The sequence below is a fragment of the Stylophora pistillata genome, chromosome 7, assembly GCF_964205215.1.
Source record: "Stylophora pistillata chromosome 7, jaStyPist1.2, whole genome shotgun sequence".
Classification (NCBI taxonomy): domain Eukaryota; kingdom Metazoa; phylum Cnidaria; class Anthozoa; order Scleractinia; family Pocilloporidae; genus Stylophora; species Stylophora pistillata.
The window spans coordinates 20429816-20448298 of NC_142525.1; the positions used below are offsets into that span (position 1 = coordinate 20429816).

Here is an 18483-nt window from a genome sequence, read left to right on the forward strand (position 1 = left end):
ACGACTTTCATCCCTTTCATCAGACAAAGCTTCATTCGACAAAACCGCCCCCCCGTACCAAAAAGCACTTGACGAAGGCGGATACCAATACACCCTTCACTACGAACCCACCACGACTGCAAAACGCAAAAACAGGCAGCGAAGCAACATCCTCTGGTACAACCCTCCATTCAGCAAGAACGTCAGCACCAATATCGGACACAAATTCCTCAGCCTAGTCGACAAACATTTCACTAAGGATCACAGCCTCCGCAAAATATTTAACCGCAACACCATCAAAATCAGTTACAGCTGTATGAACAACACCAAACAGGTCATCGACAACCACAACAAGCGCATCTTACACTCGTCCCACTCACCGTACACGAAAGACAACAAAGACGGCACGGAAACCAACAAAACATGCAACTGCCGACAAAAGAACAATTGCCCGCTCAATGGTAACTGCCTTCAATCCTCAGTCGTTTATCAAGCCACCGTCACACGGAACGACAACAACACCTCTGAAACATACATCGGACTCACAGAAACCGACTTCAAAACAAGACACAGAAATCACACCGCATCATTCCGCCACGCCAAGCACAAAAACTCTACCGAACTTAGCAAACACATCTGGACACTCAAGAACGACAACATTGACTATTCTATCTCATGGCGCATCTTATCATCTAACTCTCCCTACAACAGCTCCAATAAAAGATGCAACCTCTGCCTAAAAGAAAAATTCCTGATAATTTACCGACCCGACCTCTCATCACTAAATAAGCGTAACGAACTCGTATCTTCATTCCGACACAGAAACAAAGCGTTGCTACGCAACAACTGAACTTTAAAGTTTTTAAGTTTACCGCGCATTATGCAAATTTTCCTAGTATATAAACGATAGTCACATGTATATTCTTTCATTAAACCCCTGAAGAGTGAAGCGATTCACGAAACAGGCTTGTCGGGAAATGTAGTTACGTCCTTTTTTCCTCTCATAATATCTATATATATATATATATTAAACCCCTGAAGAGTGAAGCGATTCACGAAACAGGCTTGTCGGGAAATGTAGTTACGTCCTTTTTTCCTCTCATAATATTTATTCTGCTCTGCTTCAACGTATTGAGCACTGTTCCACGCGAAAATCGACTTGCAGACTTCCTATATATATATATATGTAGGAAAAATATTGTATTACACGAGGACGGACAACTTCGAGTTAAGAAAGACATATACTCAAATAAAAAGTCTAAGAAAGTTTAATAAAATACGTTTCGGTCCGAGACCTTCATCAGTTGTGATACAATGACTTACAAATTCCTTAAATAGATTTATATAGGCGTGATGACACATATAAATAAACACAGTAATTACTACGCGAAAAATTATCTCTGGCACTGAATGCCAGAGAAAATAAGCTTCCATCCACTAATTGCATTTTAGAAGCGGTTAAAATTTGTTTGAAGAGAAATCATTCGGTTTTCAGAGAAAACCTCTTTCTACAGGTTCATGGCACAGCCATGGGCCCTAAGAATGCCTGCAGTTATGCAGATCTTGCCATGGGTGAAATAGATTTTCAGGCTAAGTTCTCTGGCCACATAAAGCCGGCTTTGTGGTGGCGATATCGTGATGATGTTTTTGATCTCTGGAAACAAGGCCTTCCGGCACTGCATGAGTGTACTGAATTTATAAACTCTTTGTATCCCACTATAAAATTCGAATTAGTTTTTTCCGAACGAGAGCTCCATTTGCTAGATTTAACTCTACAGCTTATCGAGGGTTTTATTAGGACAGACGTTTACTGAAAGCCAACTGATAGTCACCTGTATCTCCCACCATCAAGTGCTCATCCTAAACACGTTTTCAAAGCTATTCCTTACAGTGTGGCGATGAGGTTACAAAGAAATTGCTCCGAACAAGCTTTTCTTGTCCAGAGAATAACCGAATACAAGGGTTATGTGGTTACTCAGGGTTACCCTTCCAAATTAGTGGATGACCAGTTTCGTAAGGCTTCTACCATACCTAGAAGTGATCTACTTAGGACTCATACCAGATCGAAGAGGAAATTATTCCCATTTGTGACCACATTTAATTCAAATTTACCTGAGGTAAGTCGCATCATTAAAAAACATCTGGGTATTTTGGAATCCAATCCCAAGTTAAAAGAGCTTTTTCCTTCAAATTCTATCATAGCATCCTTTCGCAGATCTAAAAGCCTTAAAGAATTGTTGGCGCCATCCCGTTATGGCCCTTACATTGAAAGCGAAGGGGTTGCTGAGGTCAAGGGATGTTTTAAATGTAATAGAACAAGATGCGATCTTTGTCGCAACTTCTTGGTTGAATCTAATTCCTTTTTAAGTTTTCAAACCGGCAAGAGTTACAAGATACGATCGAAACTTTCCTGTGATTCTAAGAACATAATTTATTTGGCTTCGAGCAAGAAATGTCGCCTACAATACATTGGCTCCACAACAAATGACTTTAGAGTTAGAATTCGCAACCACAAGTCTGCTATGGTCACTAAGAAAAAGACCTGTGAAGTAGCGGTACATTTTGACAAAACACCACATAATTTAAGCGATTTCTCATTCCAATGCATTGATCAAGTGCAGGCGACAGTAAACAATTCAGGTAACATCGAGAAACTTCTAATTACCAAAGAAGCATATTGGAGCGCACAGTTGTTCTCTCTGGCGCCCTTCGGCTTGAATAAGCGCCAGGAATTTCACTCCGAAAAAAGAATAAACTATAATTAATGCGGAGAATTCTTTCAAATTAGGCGGGCATCAAAGGTCCCAGTCTCAGTGTTGATTGGGAATTTTAGTACAATTCTCGCCTTTCGAGTCAACGCTGGTTCCTTAACATTTTCAGTGGATTTGACAATTTTTCCATTTCTTTTTATTGTGATAATTTTTCGCGTAGTAATTACTGTGTTTGTTTATATGTGTTATCACGCCCTATATAAATCTATTTAAGGAATTTGTAAGTCATTGTATCACAACTGATGAAGGTCTCGGACCGAAACGTATTTTATTAAACTTTTTTAGACTTTTATTCGAGTATATGTCTTTCTTAGCTCAAAGTTGTCCGTCCTCGTGTACTACAATATTTTTCTTACTATTTATCGAGGTTTGGACTGTGAATCCCTTTGGATCCTTCTGGCACGGTGTCACTGTTAGCTCGAGGCCTTTTAAGTTGTTATCAGATATATATATATAAACAGACTAGAAGAAGTCGTGGCTGTGAAAAAATGCTTGATGCGGGTTGCAGAGCGTTTCAATAGCGGTTATAAATTAATGACAGGAAGATCGTTTCACCATTACTCTGAGTTTCACGCAGCTTGCGCTGCGATCGTCAGACGGTTTATTATCGATGGAAAACATACCGTGTTATAAAGTCAATTTATAAATAGAAATTATAGTTAAAATATTAGGAAGCAATTAAGAAGATAAAAGGACTGTTTTTATTGGTTTCGCAAGTAGAACTTGTTTTCATGGCGGCACTTGGAAATTAGTTCTGATCGTTTGTTTAATGAAGTGGATTTGTCCGCGGTGATAATGAGGAATTTTTCGGCAAGGCAGAGGTTGTAGTTCTTTTGTCTTCTTAATTGCTTCCTATTATTTTAACAATAATTTCTATTTATAAATTGACTTCATAGTACGGTATGTTTTCCATCGATAAACCGTCTGACGATCGCAGCGCAGGCTGCGTGAAACTCAGAGTAATGGTGAAACGATCTTCCTGTCAACAATTTATAACCGCTATTGAAACGCTCTGCAACCCGCATCAAGCACTTTCTCACAGCCACGACTTCTCCTAGTCTGTTTTTATATATATTTATAGCTTTTTGGGATTACAAAACTTTGCTTTCATGTTCAAATTGAGCACTAGGATGGGTCATTCCATACAATTGTGCGATGCTCACTAATCACACTAATCACACTAATCACTAGTTTGAGCACTCTGGCATGGCCTCGATGACACCACAAATGTAAAATTATTAGGTGTGGTCATATGGCTTTACCTAGGATTTGCAATTTCAAGCTTTGTTATGATGCAGAGAAAGTCCAAGTCGGGAAGATCTCCAAAAGAAAGAATAGGAAGAGTAGAACAACTTTTTCACTTCCGCATCAATGCAGTACTGACTAATAAAAGCTTAGATGTAGTTACAACGTGCAAGTAAACCTAAGGTAGAGAATGAATATCCCACGAGTCACACGAATTTTCTCAGTTTACCCATACTCATAATGCCGTTAGGGATGCTCCAGGGTCCACTTTGGCGGAGCTCAGAATTGACACCCGTGATCAACACATTCCAAGCTAAATGCGCCCTCTATTTGTAGAGATGTCATCTCTTGCAACGCTCGATCCCGCAATAAATCACCCTGAAGACAAGTTAGGACTGCCATTAAAGGCTGTAGTTAAACCTTGGAAGAATCGGGAAATGGCGTTGGTCACTATCTTTGGTGGGACTTGAGGGATTGAAAGTCAAAGTGTTTTTCTCTCAAATATGCAACAGCTTTATCGTATTCTGATTAGCTCTACCTTCATTCTTGGTAAAGATGGTAATAAAAAGTGCTCGTATTGTTACTCTACCTTGAGGTCGGCACAACACACTAGCGTCTTCATAATGCTCGCAGTTCTCAACCCCCCATCCACTGTGATCACATTGTGATATTGCTGTCTCAACTCCAACACAATTAATGTTATCAAGCCATATCTGACCAGTTCCTTCTCCAAATGCTGCATTGCCAGGCGCTGATATAGCTCCATCGTATCCAAGCTGGCGGCAAACCACATCCGCGTCCTGTAAGCCCCATGAGTTGTCACAAATGGTTCCCCATGCACCATTGTGAAACACTTCAACACGGCCAGAAGACGACGAATCGGTGGGGCTCGCCAAACGTACTGTTATAAATGTGAGTGTATAGATAAAACTTAGCTAGACATACGTGGTGAGCGTTTGTCTAATGAAACATTTTATAGTGAAATAACATCAGCATTTTGCAAGTCCCAATAGTGTCCGCAAATGGTTCCCCATGCACCCCTGTAAAGCACTTCAACACGACCAGAAAACCGCGAATGGTTGGAATTCAGTAGACGAAGAGCTGTTTTGGTGTGAACAGAAATAATCATTAATTTAAAAAACTTAGGAGGATGTTTAGAAGAATATTGTAACCAAAAAGGGATTCAGCCTCTTAAATCTTCTATGAAAAAGAAATTCAAGTTTCACACCAGCACATCAATCTGGCAAAGAATGCAAACAAAGAAGAAACACGACACTTCAAACTTCCCTAACTCAAGATACATTTGAAATCAATGTGCTCGAGTCCCGTTATAAAAAAAAATATATATTCTGCAGAAGGTCGCTGTTTTTTTATATATTCAATACATAGGTGAGATCAGAATGTTTTCATATCGGCTCTATCTTCAGACCCACCAGTGACTCTTCATTCTTTGGAACATTTCGAAATGTGCTTATCTAGACACGGTTGCAACTAAAGAACATTCTCCTTATTTGCGACTTCGATTCTGATTACAAAGACAATTCAACAAATAAGCTGAATCGTTGGCAAGCTGCATTAATATCTATCATTAAAGTGACTTGTGTAGTGTAGCAAGAGATCAGCATTTTTGAGTTTCATACATATTTACGCCTTAATGTGAAATTTTTTAGCAGCTTTATATCAAAAAGCGTAAGCATGTCATTTACAGATAAGTAGCAATGGGAAAGGGTCTAAATTAGGAGAACTACAACCCCACTTCTTAATAATAATTGCTCTACACCATGCCTTGCAAAGTGCTACCCATCAACGGTATTACTCCGAACTTAATTTTGGTGACTAGGATTGTATTGCTGTTGAATACTCAACGGCTTTCTCATAATCTAATTACTCGGGCTTTCCGGAGGAAACGCCCGAGGTATAAATTCGGCTTCATTTTTTTTCCTTTTTTGCGTTCAGTCACAAAACGTAGTTCCACTAGAGCGCATGCGTGAAGTGTGAGCGCATGCGTAGAATGAACCCTAGAGCGTATGGTTTAAAACAACGGCTGCTTTCGTGGACAATTCCTTACTTGATGTACGCGAAAGAAATTCGATGGCTTTTACGCTCAATATACATGCAAAGTCACACACCGTTCGCGATAAACCCACACTAAAACTTGTGGAGCGTTTTGGGAACGGGTTGGTCCGCGAACTTTACGAGAGATCAATTTACGAGTGATCCTTTACGAGTGAACCTTCTATCGAGGAATTTCAAGCGAAACCTGCTATATCAAAAGAGCTATCTCATGTTATAAAGGCTGATAGTTTCGAAAGAAACTGTTTGGGGCTGCGTCGGTGGGAGTAACGAAATAATTTGGATATATCAACAAAGTTGAAATGGTAAATTGGCCACCGTAACGATCACAAAAGCTGACGTTTCGAGCGTTAGCCCTTCGTCAGAGCTCCGACGAAGGGCTAACGCTCGAAACGTCAGCTTTTGTAATCGTTACGGTGGCCAACTTACCATTTCATCTTTGTTGATATATCCAAATTATCTCATGTTATGTTTACATGTAAACACAACCGTGTATTTAGACGTGATCGAGAACTCAATAGAATACCAGAAGCTACTCTGAAACGTCTCAGAAGAAAGGGCAGAAAACTGAAGGAATTTTTTTATGAACGTTGATTACTAAATTTTGATTACTATGAACGTATTCGTCCAAGGATATCGATGTCATCATGGCCACATCGTTATGTGTAGGTTAGAAGAGTTACAACGAATGTTTGTAAGCTTAATACGAAGAGGGTGAGATTAAATAAGGTCACACAACATGAGAAGAAGTATTTGTTGAATTGTTGTGTGAGGGTCTATCAAAGGATATATTAAATTGAAGTATAGACCCATGTGTCTTTATAAGACTTAGACATAACTATCAAACTATGTAGATTTATTCATGACCGGCAATGACGAAATTGCGTGACAACCGTAACAATGGCAATATGGCAGTCCCCTAAAGATAACTCCAGATGTGCGATATTGAAAGCTCGAGTTCACGCAGCTATGCATCTAGTTAGTTCTAATATCATGCTTGGCAAATAGGGAAATAACAAGTTCCTTTATAGCTACTCTACCTTGAGGTCGGCACACCACACTAGCGTCTCGATAATGCTCACAGTTCTCAACTCCCCATCCACGGTGATTGCATTGTGATATTGCTGTCTCAACTCCAACACAATCAACGTCATCAAGCCATATCTGACCAGTTCCTTCTCCAAATACTGCACTACCAAGCGCTGATAAAGCTCCATCGTATCCAAGCAGGCGACAAACCACATCCGCGTCCTGTAAGTCCCATGAGTTGTCACAAATAGTTCCCCATGTGCCATTGTACAACACTTCAACACGACCAGAAGACGACGAACTAGCGGGACTTACCAAGCGTACTGTTGTAAATGTGAGTATATGGATAAATCTTAGCTAGATATATGTGGTGAGCGTTCGTCTAATGAAACATTTTATGGTAAAGCAAAAGCCAACATAAACCTCTTAGTTCTTATTAAATTTGACCAGAACGTTCGATGGACTGTAAAGAAAATATGTGCTGAACAACACTGGAAATACTTTCAGTTGTAAAAAGGTACAGAAAAACCTTTCATTCACTTCACTCGCTTTTGTAGCATCATATGGTTGGAAAAAAGAAAAAAATGGGAGAAGGAAATATGGTCCGTTTGTCCTAGCTTATCTACGCTGTGCGAGTGTCGTAGCCTCAGTTACAGATCGACGAACGATTCGAGCGTCTTCGTTATTCCTACAGTTATGGGCTTTCCATCTTCCATGATGGAAGAATTAATTGCAACGGCTTTCTCATATTTTGATTGGTTCTATTTCCATTCTTGGTAAATATGGTAAAAAAATTTATGGCATTGTTACAGTTGTACTGTACCTGAGGGTCGGCAAACCACACCAGCGTCTTTGTAATGCCTACAGTTAACTCCCCATCCTCTGTGATTGCACTGTGTTATGGATATCTCATTCCCCACACAGTGGACGTTAGTCAGCCATATCGGACCAATTCCTTGTCCAAATTCTCCATTTCTAAACGCTGATATGGCTCCATCGTAACCAAGCTGGCGACAAACAACATCAGCATCTTGCAAGTCCCAATACTGGCCGCAAATGGTTCCCCATGTACCCCCGTAAAGCACTTCAACACGACCAGAAAACGGCGAATTGTTGGAATTCATTAAACGAAGAGCTATTTTGGTGTGAACAGAAATAAAAGTTAATTTGAAAAAACTTAGGAGGACGTTTAGAAGAATATTGTAACCAATAAGGGATTCAGCCTCTAAATGTTTTATGAAAAAGAAATTCAAGTTTCACACCAGCACATCATTCTGACAAAGAATGCAAACAAAGAAGAAACACGACACTTCAAAATTCTGTAACTCAATATGCATTTGAACTCAATGTGCTCGAGTCCCGTTATCCAAAGAAAATATTCTGCAAAAGGTCGATGTTTTTTACCAAGAAAATAATAATGATAATGATGTTTTATTCATATTCTCCATGATTACAAAGAATATGGCTCTTAACTTGTAAAATTCAAATATACCTGCAGTACTAATAACTATAAATATAGGTACCTATAATAGTTACAACTCAAACAAATGAATTTAAAAAACATATATATATATATATGATGTAGTTCAATTTTTTCTTTGGTTTAATTTTTTTTAAACTTGTTTAAAAACTTTAAACTGGTTTAGAATTTCAAACTGGTTTAAAATTTTTAAGCGCACAGCTTATTCTTATTTATTTGATGTTTTACTTGTAAAATGTACTCTTTATAAAATAAAGCTGTGTTTTTAAGGTGTCCATATTTTAGCAAATGTTCACTTTACTGGTTGGAGTTAAGATTAGGGCTAGGGTTGGGGTTAGGGTTAGGGAATGTATTGCAGCATTGTATTCAAGCTAGAAAACCTTGAACTGTTTGAACAAGTCTAGCTTTTTTTTTCTTTAAAAGTACTGAAATAATGTTTTTGCCACACATAAATTTTAAAAAACCATTCTTTTGTAAATAGTTAGTCAGTTCAGGCCAGCCATAGGGCCAACAAGGTCCTCTTGTCTTAAAGATTTTCTTAGAACAAAGCTCGCGCATGTGTACTGAAGACATTACCTGCGTACCCCTGGTAAGATTTTGACCAAGATTAGTGTATGACACATGGTGTGCACTCGAGCTGAGTATCATCACACATAACCGACAAAGTGCTTTGATCTAGGATTTGGAAGCGCGTCATTTGGCGCGTTGATATAGGCATTCATTCGGCTTCGAGGGCTTCAAAGCCAAGTTAAAGCTTTAAGAGTACTTCCCAAGTCTTTTAATACCGCAATTAATTTTAGTTTTAAAAAAATCGAGGCCGCATACTTTTGAATGGATGTAGAAAGACGTATCATCAGAGTACTGGAAGCAAGTTAATTGCAACATATTTTGTGGATCGGTAACGTAGAGATTGAATATAACTGGTCACAACATTGATTTAGCAAAGCTAGATTTCTTGTCATTAATTTAATACCAGGTGTTTCCTATCGGTAAGGTAGTTGATCATCCAGAATAGAAAGTCTTTTAAGAATCCTAAACTGTGTATTTTAGTGAGCTAAGACAGACTGGGACTGAACAGTATCACATGCTTTCTATAATCTGCGCACATCATCAGATATTCCAGCTGTTTTCCACACCTTTAAGAAGCTCGCGAACGTGATGCAGGTGTTTAGACTGTGCGTTAAGGGACTTCGAAGATTCTCCTTCGTCAACTTTACAAATGATTGGCATCTGATCTATACGGGATGGGGTGTCAGGTCAGTGATGGGGAAGGCCTTTAGTTCACGCATGCTCCTACAGGGAATAGACAAACTAAAAAAGGTCCAGCATTTTCTCTGGCTTAGTCCCTGGTATTTTTTCGTTGGTCGTACTTAAGAAATTATTAAGTTTATCTGGATCTTCTTCAAGGGGCTTAGAGATTGGATTAAAAAAATGCGATGAATTACTTTCCACACCTACTTCGGTCTTTTTATTTTATTTTTGATCCTATTACTCATCACTTAAAAAATCTGCAGCCCCCGTATCTCAGTCGCATTCATTCATGGTGCAGAAGGCGTGTTACTTTGACCTTATTAAGAGACCCTCCCTTTTGATGCATTCACTAGCCAGAATTAGTAGCCAAAGTAAAAAGTAGCCAAAGTAGCCAAACAAAATCAAGCTCCATGGATGACTGTGAATATTTTACAAGCGCTTCGCAGAAGGGATTCTTTACTACGTAAAGCAAGGCAAAGTCGTTGTGTCACGGATTGGAACTGCTTCAAAATTGCGAGGAATAAAGTTGTAAACATGATTCGCAGTGCGAAATATAAATACTATAACACCTGTTTCAACAACAACAAGGGAAACTCTAAAAAGATCTGGAAAACCATATAATCGCTAATGGGCGATGTATCAAAATCAGTTGTGACGCCAAATGTTGTTTTGGCTGAAAAGTTTAATGATCACTTCACTTCAATTGCTGATTCACTGAGGAATCTACTACCTAATGTACCTTATTGCAATTCAAAGGTTGAAAACTTTGTTTGTTCAAGAAAAGATCCGGATGTTCTTTTCAATATTCCTCCTGTTACTAAAGATTTTGTGCTGGGTGCTCTGTTAGGACTCAAAACTAACAAAGCTATGGGTATTGACAAGATAAGTGCAAGATATCTGAAAATAGCAGGACCAGCTATTGCTTATTCAATTACTCAAATCTTGAATATTTCAATTAATTCTGGTGTATTCCCTGATTGTTGGAAGATAGCGAAAGTCATTCCGTTGTTTAAATCTGGGGACCGTGAGGATCCGGACAATTATCGACCCATTTCGATATTACCAGTTTTGTCAAAGATTCTGGAACGTCATATACACGATCATCTCTATAATTACTTATGTGAAAACAATCTATTGTACCCTTTACAGTCAGGTTTTCGGAAACACCATGGAACAGACACTGCTCTTATACGAGTCATAGACAATTTGTTATTTAATCTAGACAATGATCAAGTCAGCGGTCTTCTTTTAGTTGATTACAGGAAAGCTTTTGATATGGTTGACCGTGAAATTCTTTTGCAAAAGCTGAATGCCTATGGTTTAACTCCAGTTGCACGTAAATGGTTTAGTTCATACTTGACTGATAGACATCAATTTATTGCTCTTGATAATGTGACATCTGACTCTGCTCTTGTGAGGCATGGTGTTCCACAGGGTAGTATCCTTGGCCCTTTACTTTTTGTCATTTATATCAATGATTTGCCTCTACATGTTAATGGTGCTGACCTGGATCTCTATGCTGATGACACCACACTGACATTATCGGCAGATATCTCAGCGGTTGATTCTCTACAAGATTCACTAGCTGCTTCTTTGAAGGAAATTGAATGCTGGACGCACACCAATAAACTTCCTCTCAATGAAAAAAAGACTAAAACACTACTGGTCACAGGCAAACGCCTTGGGAAGAAACTTCCAGATGGTTATAATTTATCTCTTAAAACTATGAATGGTGTATCATTGGAACAAGTACCCTCAGCTAAACTTCTTGGTATAGACATTGACCACGATTTATCAATGAACACTTATGTTGACAGACTGTGCAAAAAAATTTCACAAAGAATTGGAATTTTGAATAAGATCAAACTTTGTTTACCATTTAACCAAAGACTTTTATTTTATAATAGTTTGATTAAGCCATTATTTGATTATGCCAATGTTGCATGGCAGTCACTTTGCTCTAATGAATCTCTTTTAAGAATACTTAGGCTACAAAAGAGAGCTGCTAGGGTTTTATTAGATGCTGAACCACGTAGTTCATCAGTTATGCTATTCAATCGTTTAAAGTGGATACCATTTTATAACTCTACTAAGATAGCTAAATGTTCAATACTATTTAAAAGGATTAATTATTGTGTACCTAATTATCTTAATGATAGCTTACGATTATTAAGTTCAGTACATTCACGCAACACTAGATTTTGTAAATACAACTTTTTATTACCTAAGTTTAAAAGGGCTAGAGAAGGAGGGAAAACTTTTCTAGTTTCTGCCATAAAATTATGGAATCAGTTAAAGCCTGAATTAAAAAAGTCTAATACACTTAAGGCCTTTAAAGACAACGTATTTAAATATTATTATGATGACAATTCATGCTTAGCTCATTTTAATCGGTAAATTTTATTGATAGTAGTTTTATATATTCTTACTTGTTTATATTATCTTGTATTATATATTTTATCAATTAAATATTATTTGTAATTAGCTAAATTTCTATTTATATTTGTAATCTTTTTTTTTTTTTTTCAATATATTAATGATTCTATTGTATTTGCATTTATATATTTATTGTAATTAAGAGGACCACAAGTTTATTAGTGTTTGTGCACTATCACGTGCTATCCTCAATAAATAAAGTCTTATTATTATTATTATTATTATTAGAATGTTAAGCCATTATACCATGTCGTCTGGTAATTTTAATCCACACACACACAAGATAAAGGCAAACTAACACAGTCCTCAAAAAACTCATCAGGGGTTAGGTTTTCCTCCAGTCTGATCTATTTGCATCGCAGCTAAGCGCGTGGAACGCGCACATCTACGCAAGTAAATACGGCATCGTGATCACTCACAATAGCTGCAGATAAATCTGATATAGCGAGAAGTATAAAAAAATTTATTTCAGATTCTTCTTACACACTCATAAAGCAAGAAAAATTTATGAGAGAATTGCAGGAATCAAGGCAATGTGGCTACGCATAGGTATTTCCACGAGCACGCCTACAGACACGAAGGAAAGGTATTCATCCACTCAGAGACACACGAAACTCAACACATTATGTTACCGAAACCTGGAAATTTATGCAAAAGTTTGATCTTGATATTTGCACGTCCTTGCTTGATCAAAACCCTCTTCACCAAGAATCTCGTTATTATCGTAAAGGGTTGTTCGTCGTCATGTGAAGCAACAGGAATGAAAGATCGTGGTTACTAGGCGATGAGCTCGAAATTCCTGGGCTTCCAAAAACAACCATGACCAAAGTATTGAAATGTATGAACCGGAGGCCCTCGACACAAATCGTGGGGCGTCTTCTACAAGAGTTCGTAACAAAGATGGAAGACATTTCAGGCCTGATAGCCTTCGTATAATGGTTTTCGCTATTACACTAACAGAGGAAGAGTACTTAATATCGGTTATTCGTTAGAGAGATGCAGATTAGATAGCCTCCTTCAGCTTAGATATTCTTTGCGAAATTTACCCAGGCTGATTTATCCCAGATTGCAGTAAAAATCGTGTGACTACCTTTAATTATAACTTTATTTAGTACAGGCGTGTAAATTTGGCCCTTACCGGTAGGACGCTGTTTGGAATCAATGTATTTAACCGTCTCCCGGTTAGCTCAATTGGTTAAGCGCCGGACTGTTGTGTGGGAGGTCGAGGGTTCGAGCCCCGGCTGGACCTACACTCAGGGTCTTAAAATAATTGAGAAGAATATGCTACCTTTCTATAACATCGATCAAGAAATGGTTAGATGTTCTAGTCTACTCGGATAGGGACGACTAAATGGAGGTCCCGTCTCCTGCATCTATTACTTAGTTAATTTGGTTAGGCAGGGGACGTTAAAGGACCCACTTCACGAGATTACTGTGATGTGATCTGGCCTGGTTACTGGGAATCAGTGGGGGGAGGGGGCATCTGTTATATTCGCTTTCATTTGATTGTAAACTGCTTAGCAGTCTGGTAAAGTCCCCCGTACAGTGTTGTAAAGCGCCATGAGTTCAAGATATGAGCACTATATAAATACAAGTTATTATTATTATTATATTATTATTATAGGCTTTACCCTCGAAATCGATTCTGCCTACATTGCTGGCTATGCGTACATGAGGCGACCGAAAACTTAATCTTAATATCACAACACGATAACCATGTCCAGACTGAACGAATAATAATTATTGCTTTAAAACGTGAGGAAGCCATGAAGGCCGATCCACAGATCTTGGTTAGTTTGGTTCTTGGTGCCATAGCAAAAGAATGTAAGATCTTCCGCGACAAACATAATGGGTTTAAGGACGAACATTTCAAGAGTCTGAATTAATTTGGAGCATTGGTATAGAAACTGGCCCGTTTCCTTCTGGTCTGACAATCACTATTTTAGATGTTACCAGCTGACGAGATTACAAGCCTCTGAACTATCTTTTAAGGAATTGTAGAAGTATTGTTATCGAAACTTTAAGGCGGTGTGCATAGCGTTCGGAAAAACTTTTCCAGCTCCATAATTTTTCTCTTTCTCAGCCTATCAAGGCGACGGTCGATATTTCCACAGCGAAGGATATTTCCCTGGTTTATCCTTCCCTGAATTTATCTTGTTATTTATCTTATTGCTGTTAATTATTTATAGAAAACCGAAGCGCATTGCCAAGGTTGAAGCAGTCATCTCCCTTTTTCAAGTGTGTAACTCTTCCTCCACTCTGGTGTGCTTAGCTACGTTAATTCCAAAAACAAGTTGCAACAACCTCACCCTAAGAACAATTGTCTCTCACAACCCTGGTCCTACAATTTCTTGCTAATGTTCTGTTCGCTCGAAGACTGTCACTCGGTACAACTGGGCCCTGAAGGGCGAACCTTTCAGTGTAGGGACTTAGCCACCATCGAGAATTGGACTTATTCATCCTTCATCCTGTCTTCATTCAACCATTGCTACCACTACTACCATACTATACGATTCGATTCTGATTCATTTTGACAAGAGCGTTAGCTCTTTGTCAGAGCATAATAGATTGAATGTTGTAGATCATGGGAGCGCAGATTCATATGCTAATGTTCTAGCATTAGTGGTAATTAATACACCGCTAGTATAGAACTGTTACTTGCAGTAAGCATGCTAACAATGAAAGCACGGCAAAACAAAATGTAAGGTGCAAGTAAAATGTAAAATTTCTAAGGTGTCGATTTGAAATTTAAATTTTTATTCCTAGGTTTTGAAGTTTCAAACTTTGCCATGATGAGAGAAAGTTTAAAAGAAGAAATTTTTTAAAAGAAAGACCGTATAGTTACTCTACCTTGAGGTCGGCACACCACACTAGCGTCTTCATAATGGCTACAGTCGTGAACTCCCCATCCTCTGTGATTGCACTGTGATATTGATGTCTCATCTCCTACACATTTTACGTCATCCAGCCATATCTGACCAATTCCTCGCTCAAATGCTGCACTTTTTGGGGCTGATAGAGCTCCTTCGTATCCAAGTTGGCGACAAACGACATCAGCGTCGTCTGGTTCCCAGTCGTCGTCACAAATGGTTCCCCATGTACCATTGTAAAACACTTCAACACGACCAGAAGACGTCGAATTGGTGGGGCTCACCAAACGAACTGCCGTAAATGTGAATATATGAATAAAATTTAGCCACACATACACGAAGAGCGATCGTCTAATGATGTTGTTTTGATGCTGAGCCAAAAGCTAACACAAACCGCGTAATTTTTATTGCATTTGACCAGATCGTTCAATTTACTGTAAAGGTAAAAAGTGCAGTAAAACTTTGGTTTATTTGAATTCGCTTTGTTAGCCCCATGAGGTTCGAAAAATGAAAAAAGATTAAAGAAGGACCTAAAGTTTTTTTTATTCTAAGTTATGTAAACTGTAGGAGGTCGAAACACTACTCCAGTGTCTTCATTATTCCCTGACAGTTATGAGCTTCTCATTCTCCATAAGAGAAATGTTGATCGTAACACTGTCGATTACGCAACGTCTTTCTTAGTTTCTGATTACCTCTATTTTCCTTCTCGCCTAGGATGATCATGAGTACTCGTATCGTTACTCTACCTTTGGATTGGCACACCACACCAGCGTCTTCATCATGGTTACAGTTGTGATCTCCCCATCCTCTGTGATTACATTGTGATATTGTTGTCTCAACTCCAACACAATTAACGTCATCAAGCCATATCTGACCAGTTCCTTGTCCAAATGCTGCGTAACGAGGTGCTGATAAAGCTCCAACGTACCCGAGCTGGCGACAAACTACATCAGCGTCTTTTAAGGTCCATAAGTCATCACAAATGGTTCCCCATGTACCATTGTGCAGCACTTCAACGCGACCAAAAGACGGCGAATCGGTGGGGCTCACCAAACGAACTGTAGTCGTGATTATAGAGGTTAGGTAAAATTCCCGACAAAACTTGTTAACGCATAACATCTATTCAGCAACTCTTAAGGAAGTATTCAGAAATTTTAATTTCGCAATTAAAACTATTTAATCTACTACATCTCACTAAAATGCCTCCTCCCTCCAATTATCGTTGCTCAATCAGGAAAAAAAAAGTCTCGAATGGTAGGTAGGGAGAGAATGGTAGGGAGAGTGGGTAAAGGTAAGTGTAAGAATAAAAACATTTGGTGTGCTTTTCCAGAACGTCATTGCGGATTTCAGGCTGACATTGTAGCGCTCAGCTAAACAACTTCTTATCTTAACTGTACTTGACCAGGTCGGTCGGATGGAATAAAAAAAAATTGAATGCGGAGACATCAAAACGCGAGCTAGCAAGGCTGCGCTTAAACTTGTTTTCGCGCTTATTTGATGGAAACAGCGCCATTTTCATTTCCCTTTCTTTCATTTTCTATTAGCCACCCTGGACTTCACCTCATCAAGTGGCAATTAATTCTAAGCGAACTGCATCTTGCCACAAACTCGACTTGTAGGAGAAAAGTTTACATACGCAGCAACCATTCAAGAAGCCCGCATTGTCGTGCTCACGCTAAAGCCCATGAAATAGGCTACTTTTCTCACAGTTCGAAGGATTTTTTACAGATTAACAAAATGAAGGCCGCAAAATATTTTTGGTAAAGGTTTACAGTGAATATTTTAGAGTTTTAATTTCTGTAGTAAAATCACGAGATACGTTATCTTTGAGACAAATACCTGTGATTGAGTGTTTATAATTTGTCCCTGACGAAGAAACGGCGGTAGGCTAGATATTATAATTGCAGTTTATGTTCACTGGTAACCGTTCGGATAATAGAGACTAATTCAGGGTAATAGTCGATGTGAGGGCATATTGTTGCAGTCTTTTAGCTAATTTACAATGTCACGCAAAAAATGGGAAAATTCTCTCTCTCTCTCTCTCTCTCTCTCTCTCTCTCTCTCTCTCTCTCTCTCTCTCTCTCTCTCTCCTCCCTCCTTCTCTCTCCATGAAAATAATTGATTGCGCAATTTGGTTTTAAAGAGGGGCAGTTTTGGCGCGAACTTTGTAAAATGATCAATACCGCCTGTTACGATTGCGTAAAAGACGGAAAGTAACATATTATGTTTTTGATTAGAAGCTTTTTCCAAGCTCACAGATCCTATGATTTTGTCGGTAGGAGTTAATTTCAAGAGAGGTTGCTGAACAACCGTTAGCTGCCGAGGCAGTTTTAACGAATACTCGATATCACTATAGACAAAACATACGTTTCTCAGACGTCGGAATTGATCCAAACACTGAATCGATCGGTGTTGAATCCTTGCTTAGAATATGATTGACCTCTATCGTCCTACACCCGAGGACTGAGTTTCGACTAAGTACGGCAGCCGAAAGAAATCCATCTCACACAAACAGGCCCACACAAAATTGAGCAATCATCACGCTTTTTAAGAAAAAAAAACCTTTGGTCTTGTCGGTACTTTTAGAACAGAAAGCAAAAGATTGATTTATTTTGTCGCGTGTAAATGTTTTCTGTCGACCACCCACCTATCCAAAAGCCGATAATTTAGAAGATGTCATAATAAGTTCGAGTTATCTCTTTCGGTATCTCCTTATTTGATTCTCGCTTTTAAGCTAAAGTTCACCGAGGAAATGCTTGTAGAAAGTGCAACCTTAATTCAACAACCGGTTCGCATAAAACAAGTGTTTAGTTTTGCCGTGACGTTATTGCCTGACATCAACTCTTAATTTCGGCATCACGGCAAAACTGACTATTGACAACAACTCGCTATTCGAATGGGATGATTGCTACCGCTGTGGTTTACGAAATTTCAGTCGCTATAACCGACAACAGTTCTTCGTGATGCAATAATATCACCTACCAGTAACACTTGCTGTTTTCGAGAGGAGCACCAAAATACCTGAAAGAAAAACCATGAATTCTTATCTCTGGATGGATTTTTACGATTAGTGTGTATGCATACTCATTATAATCAGCTGGTGATTATTGTTCCCATTCTACTTCTCTGTGTTAAGGACACTTACAGCTGAGTAGTCTTGAGTTTGATTCGTAAACATTGAAGCTTTACTGTTTTTTAAGCTCTTTTTTTTGTTTGCTCCAGCAATTGAGAGTTGTTTCAAATTTTTGTATTTCCTTTGTTCCCATAAGGGATCAACTTTGATCGCAAGCCCCAAACAGTTTCTTACGAAACTATCAGCCTTTATTCATTTGATCGCAAATAGTTCCGA

At 38.7% G+C, this 18483-nt stretch overlaps 1 protein-coding gene across 1 annotated transcript in view; it reads right to left on the minus strand.

The window, feature by feature from the left end:
* The window catches only part of LOC111344947 (scavenger receptor cysteine-rich domain-containing protein DMBT1), a 19920-nt gene extending 3667 nt beyond the window's left edge, over positions 1-16253 (minus strand). The window contains exons 1-5 of the mRNA XM_088726419.1: positions 15881-16253; positions 15115-15426; positions 7921-8232; positions 7109-7420; positions 4585-4896 (exon numbers count right to left, since the gene is read on the minus strand). Of these exons, the coding sequence (XP_088582545.1) occupies positions 4585-4896; positions 7109-7420; positions 7921-8232; positions 15115-15426; positions 15881-16253 (1621 nt within the window). The remainder of the gene's footprint in view (positions 1-4584; positions 4897-7108; positions 7421-7920; positions 8233-15114; positions 15427-15880) is intronic.
* Positions 16254-18483: the final 2230 nt, after the last annotated feature.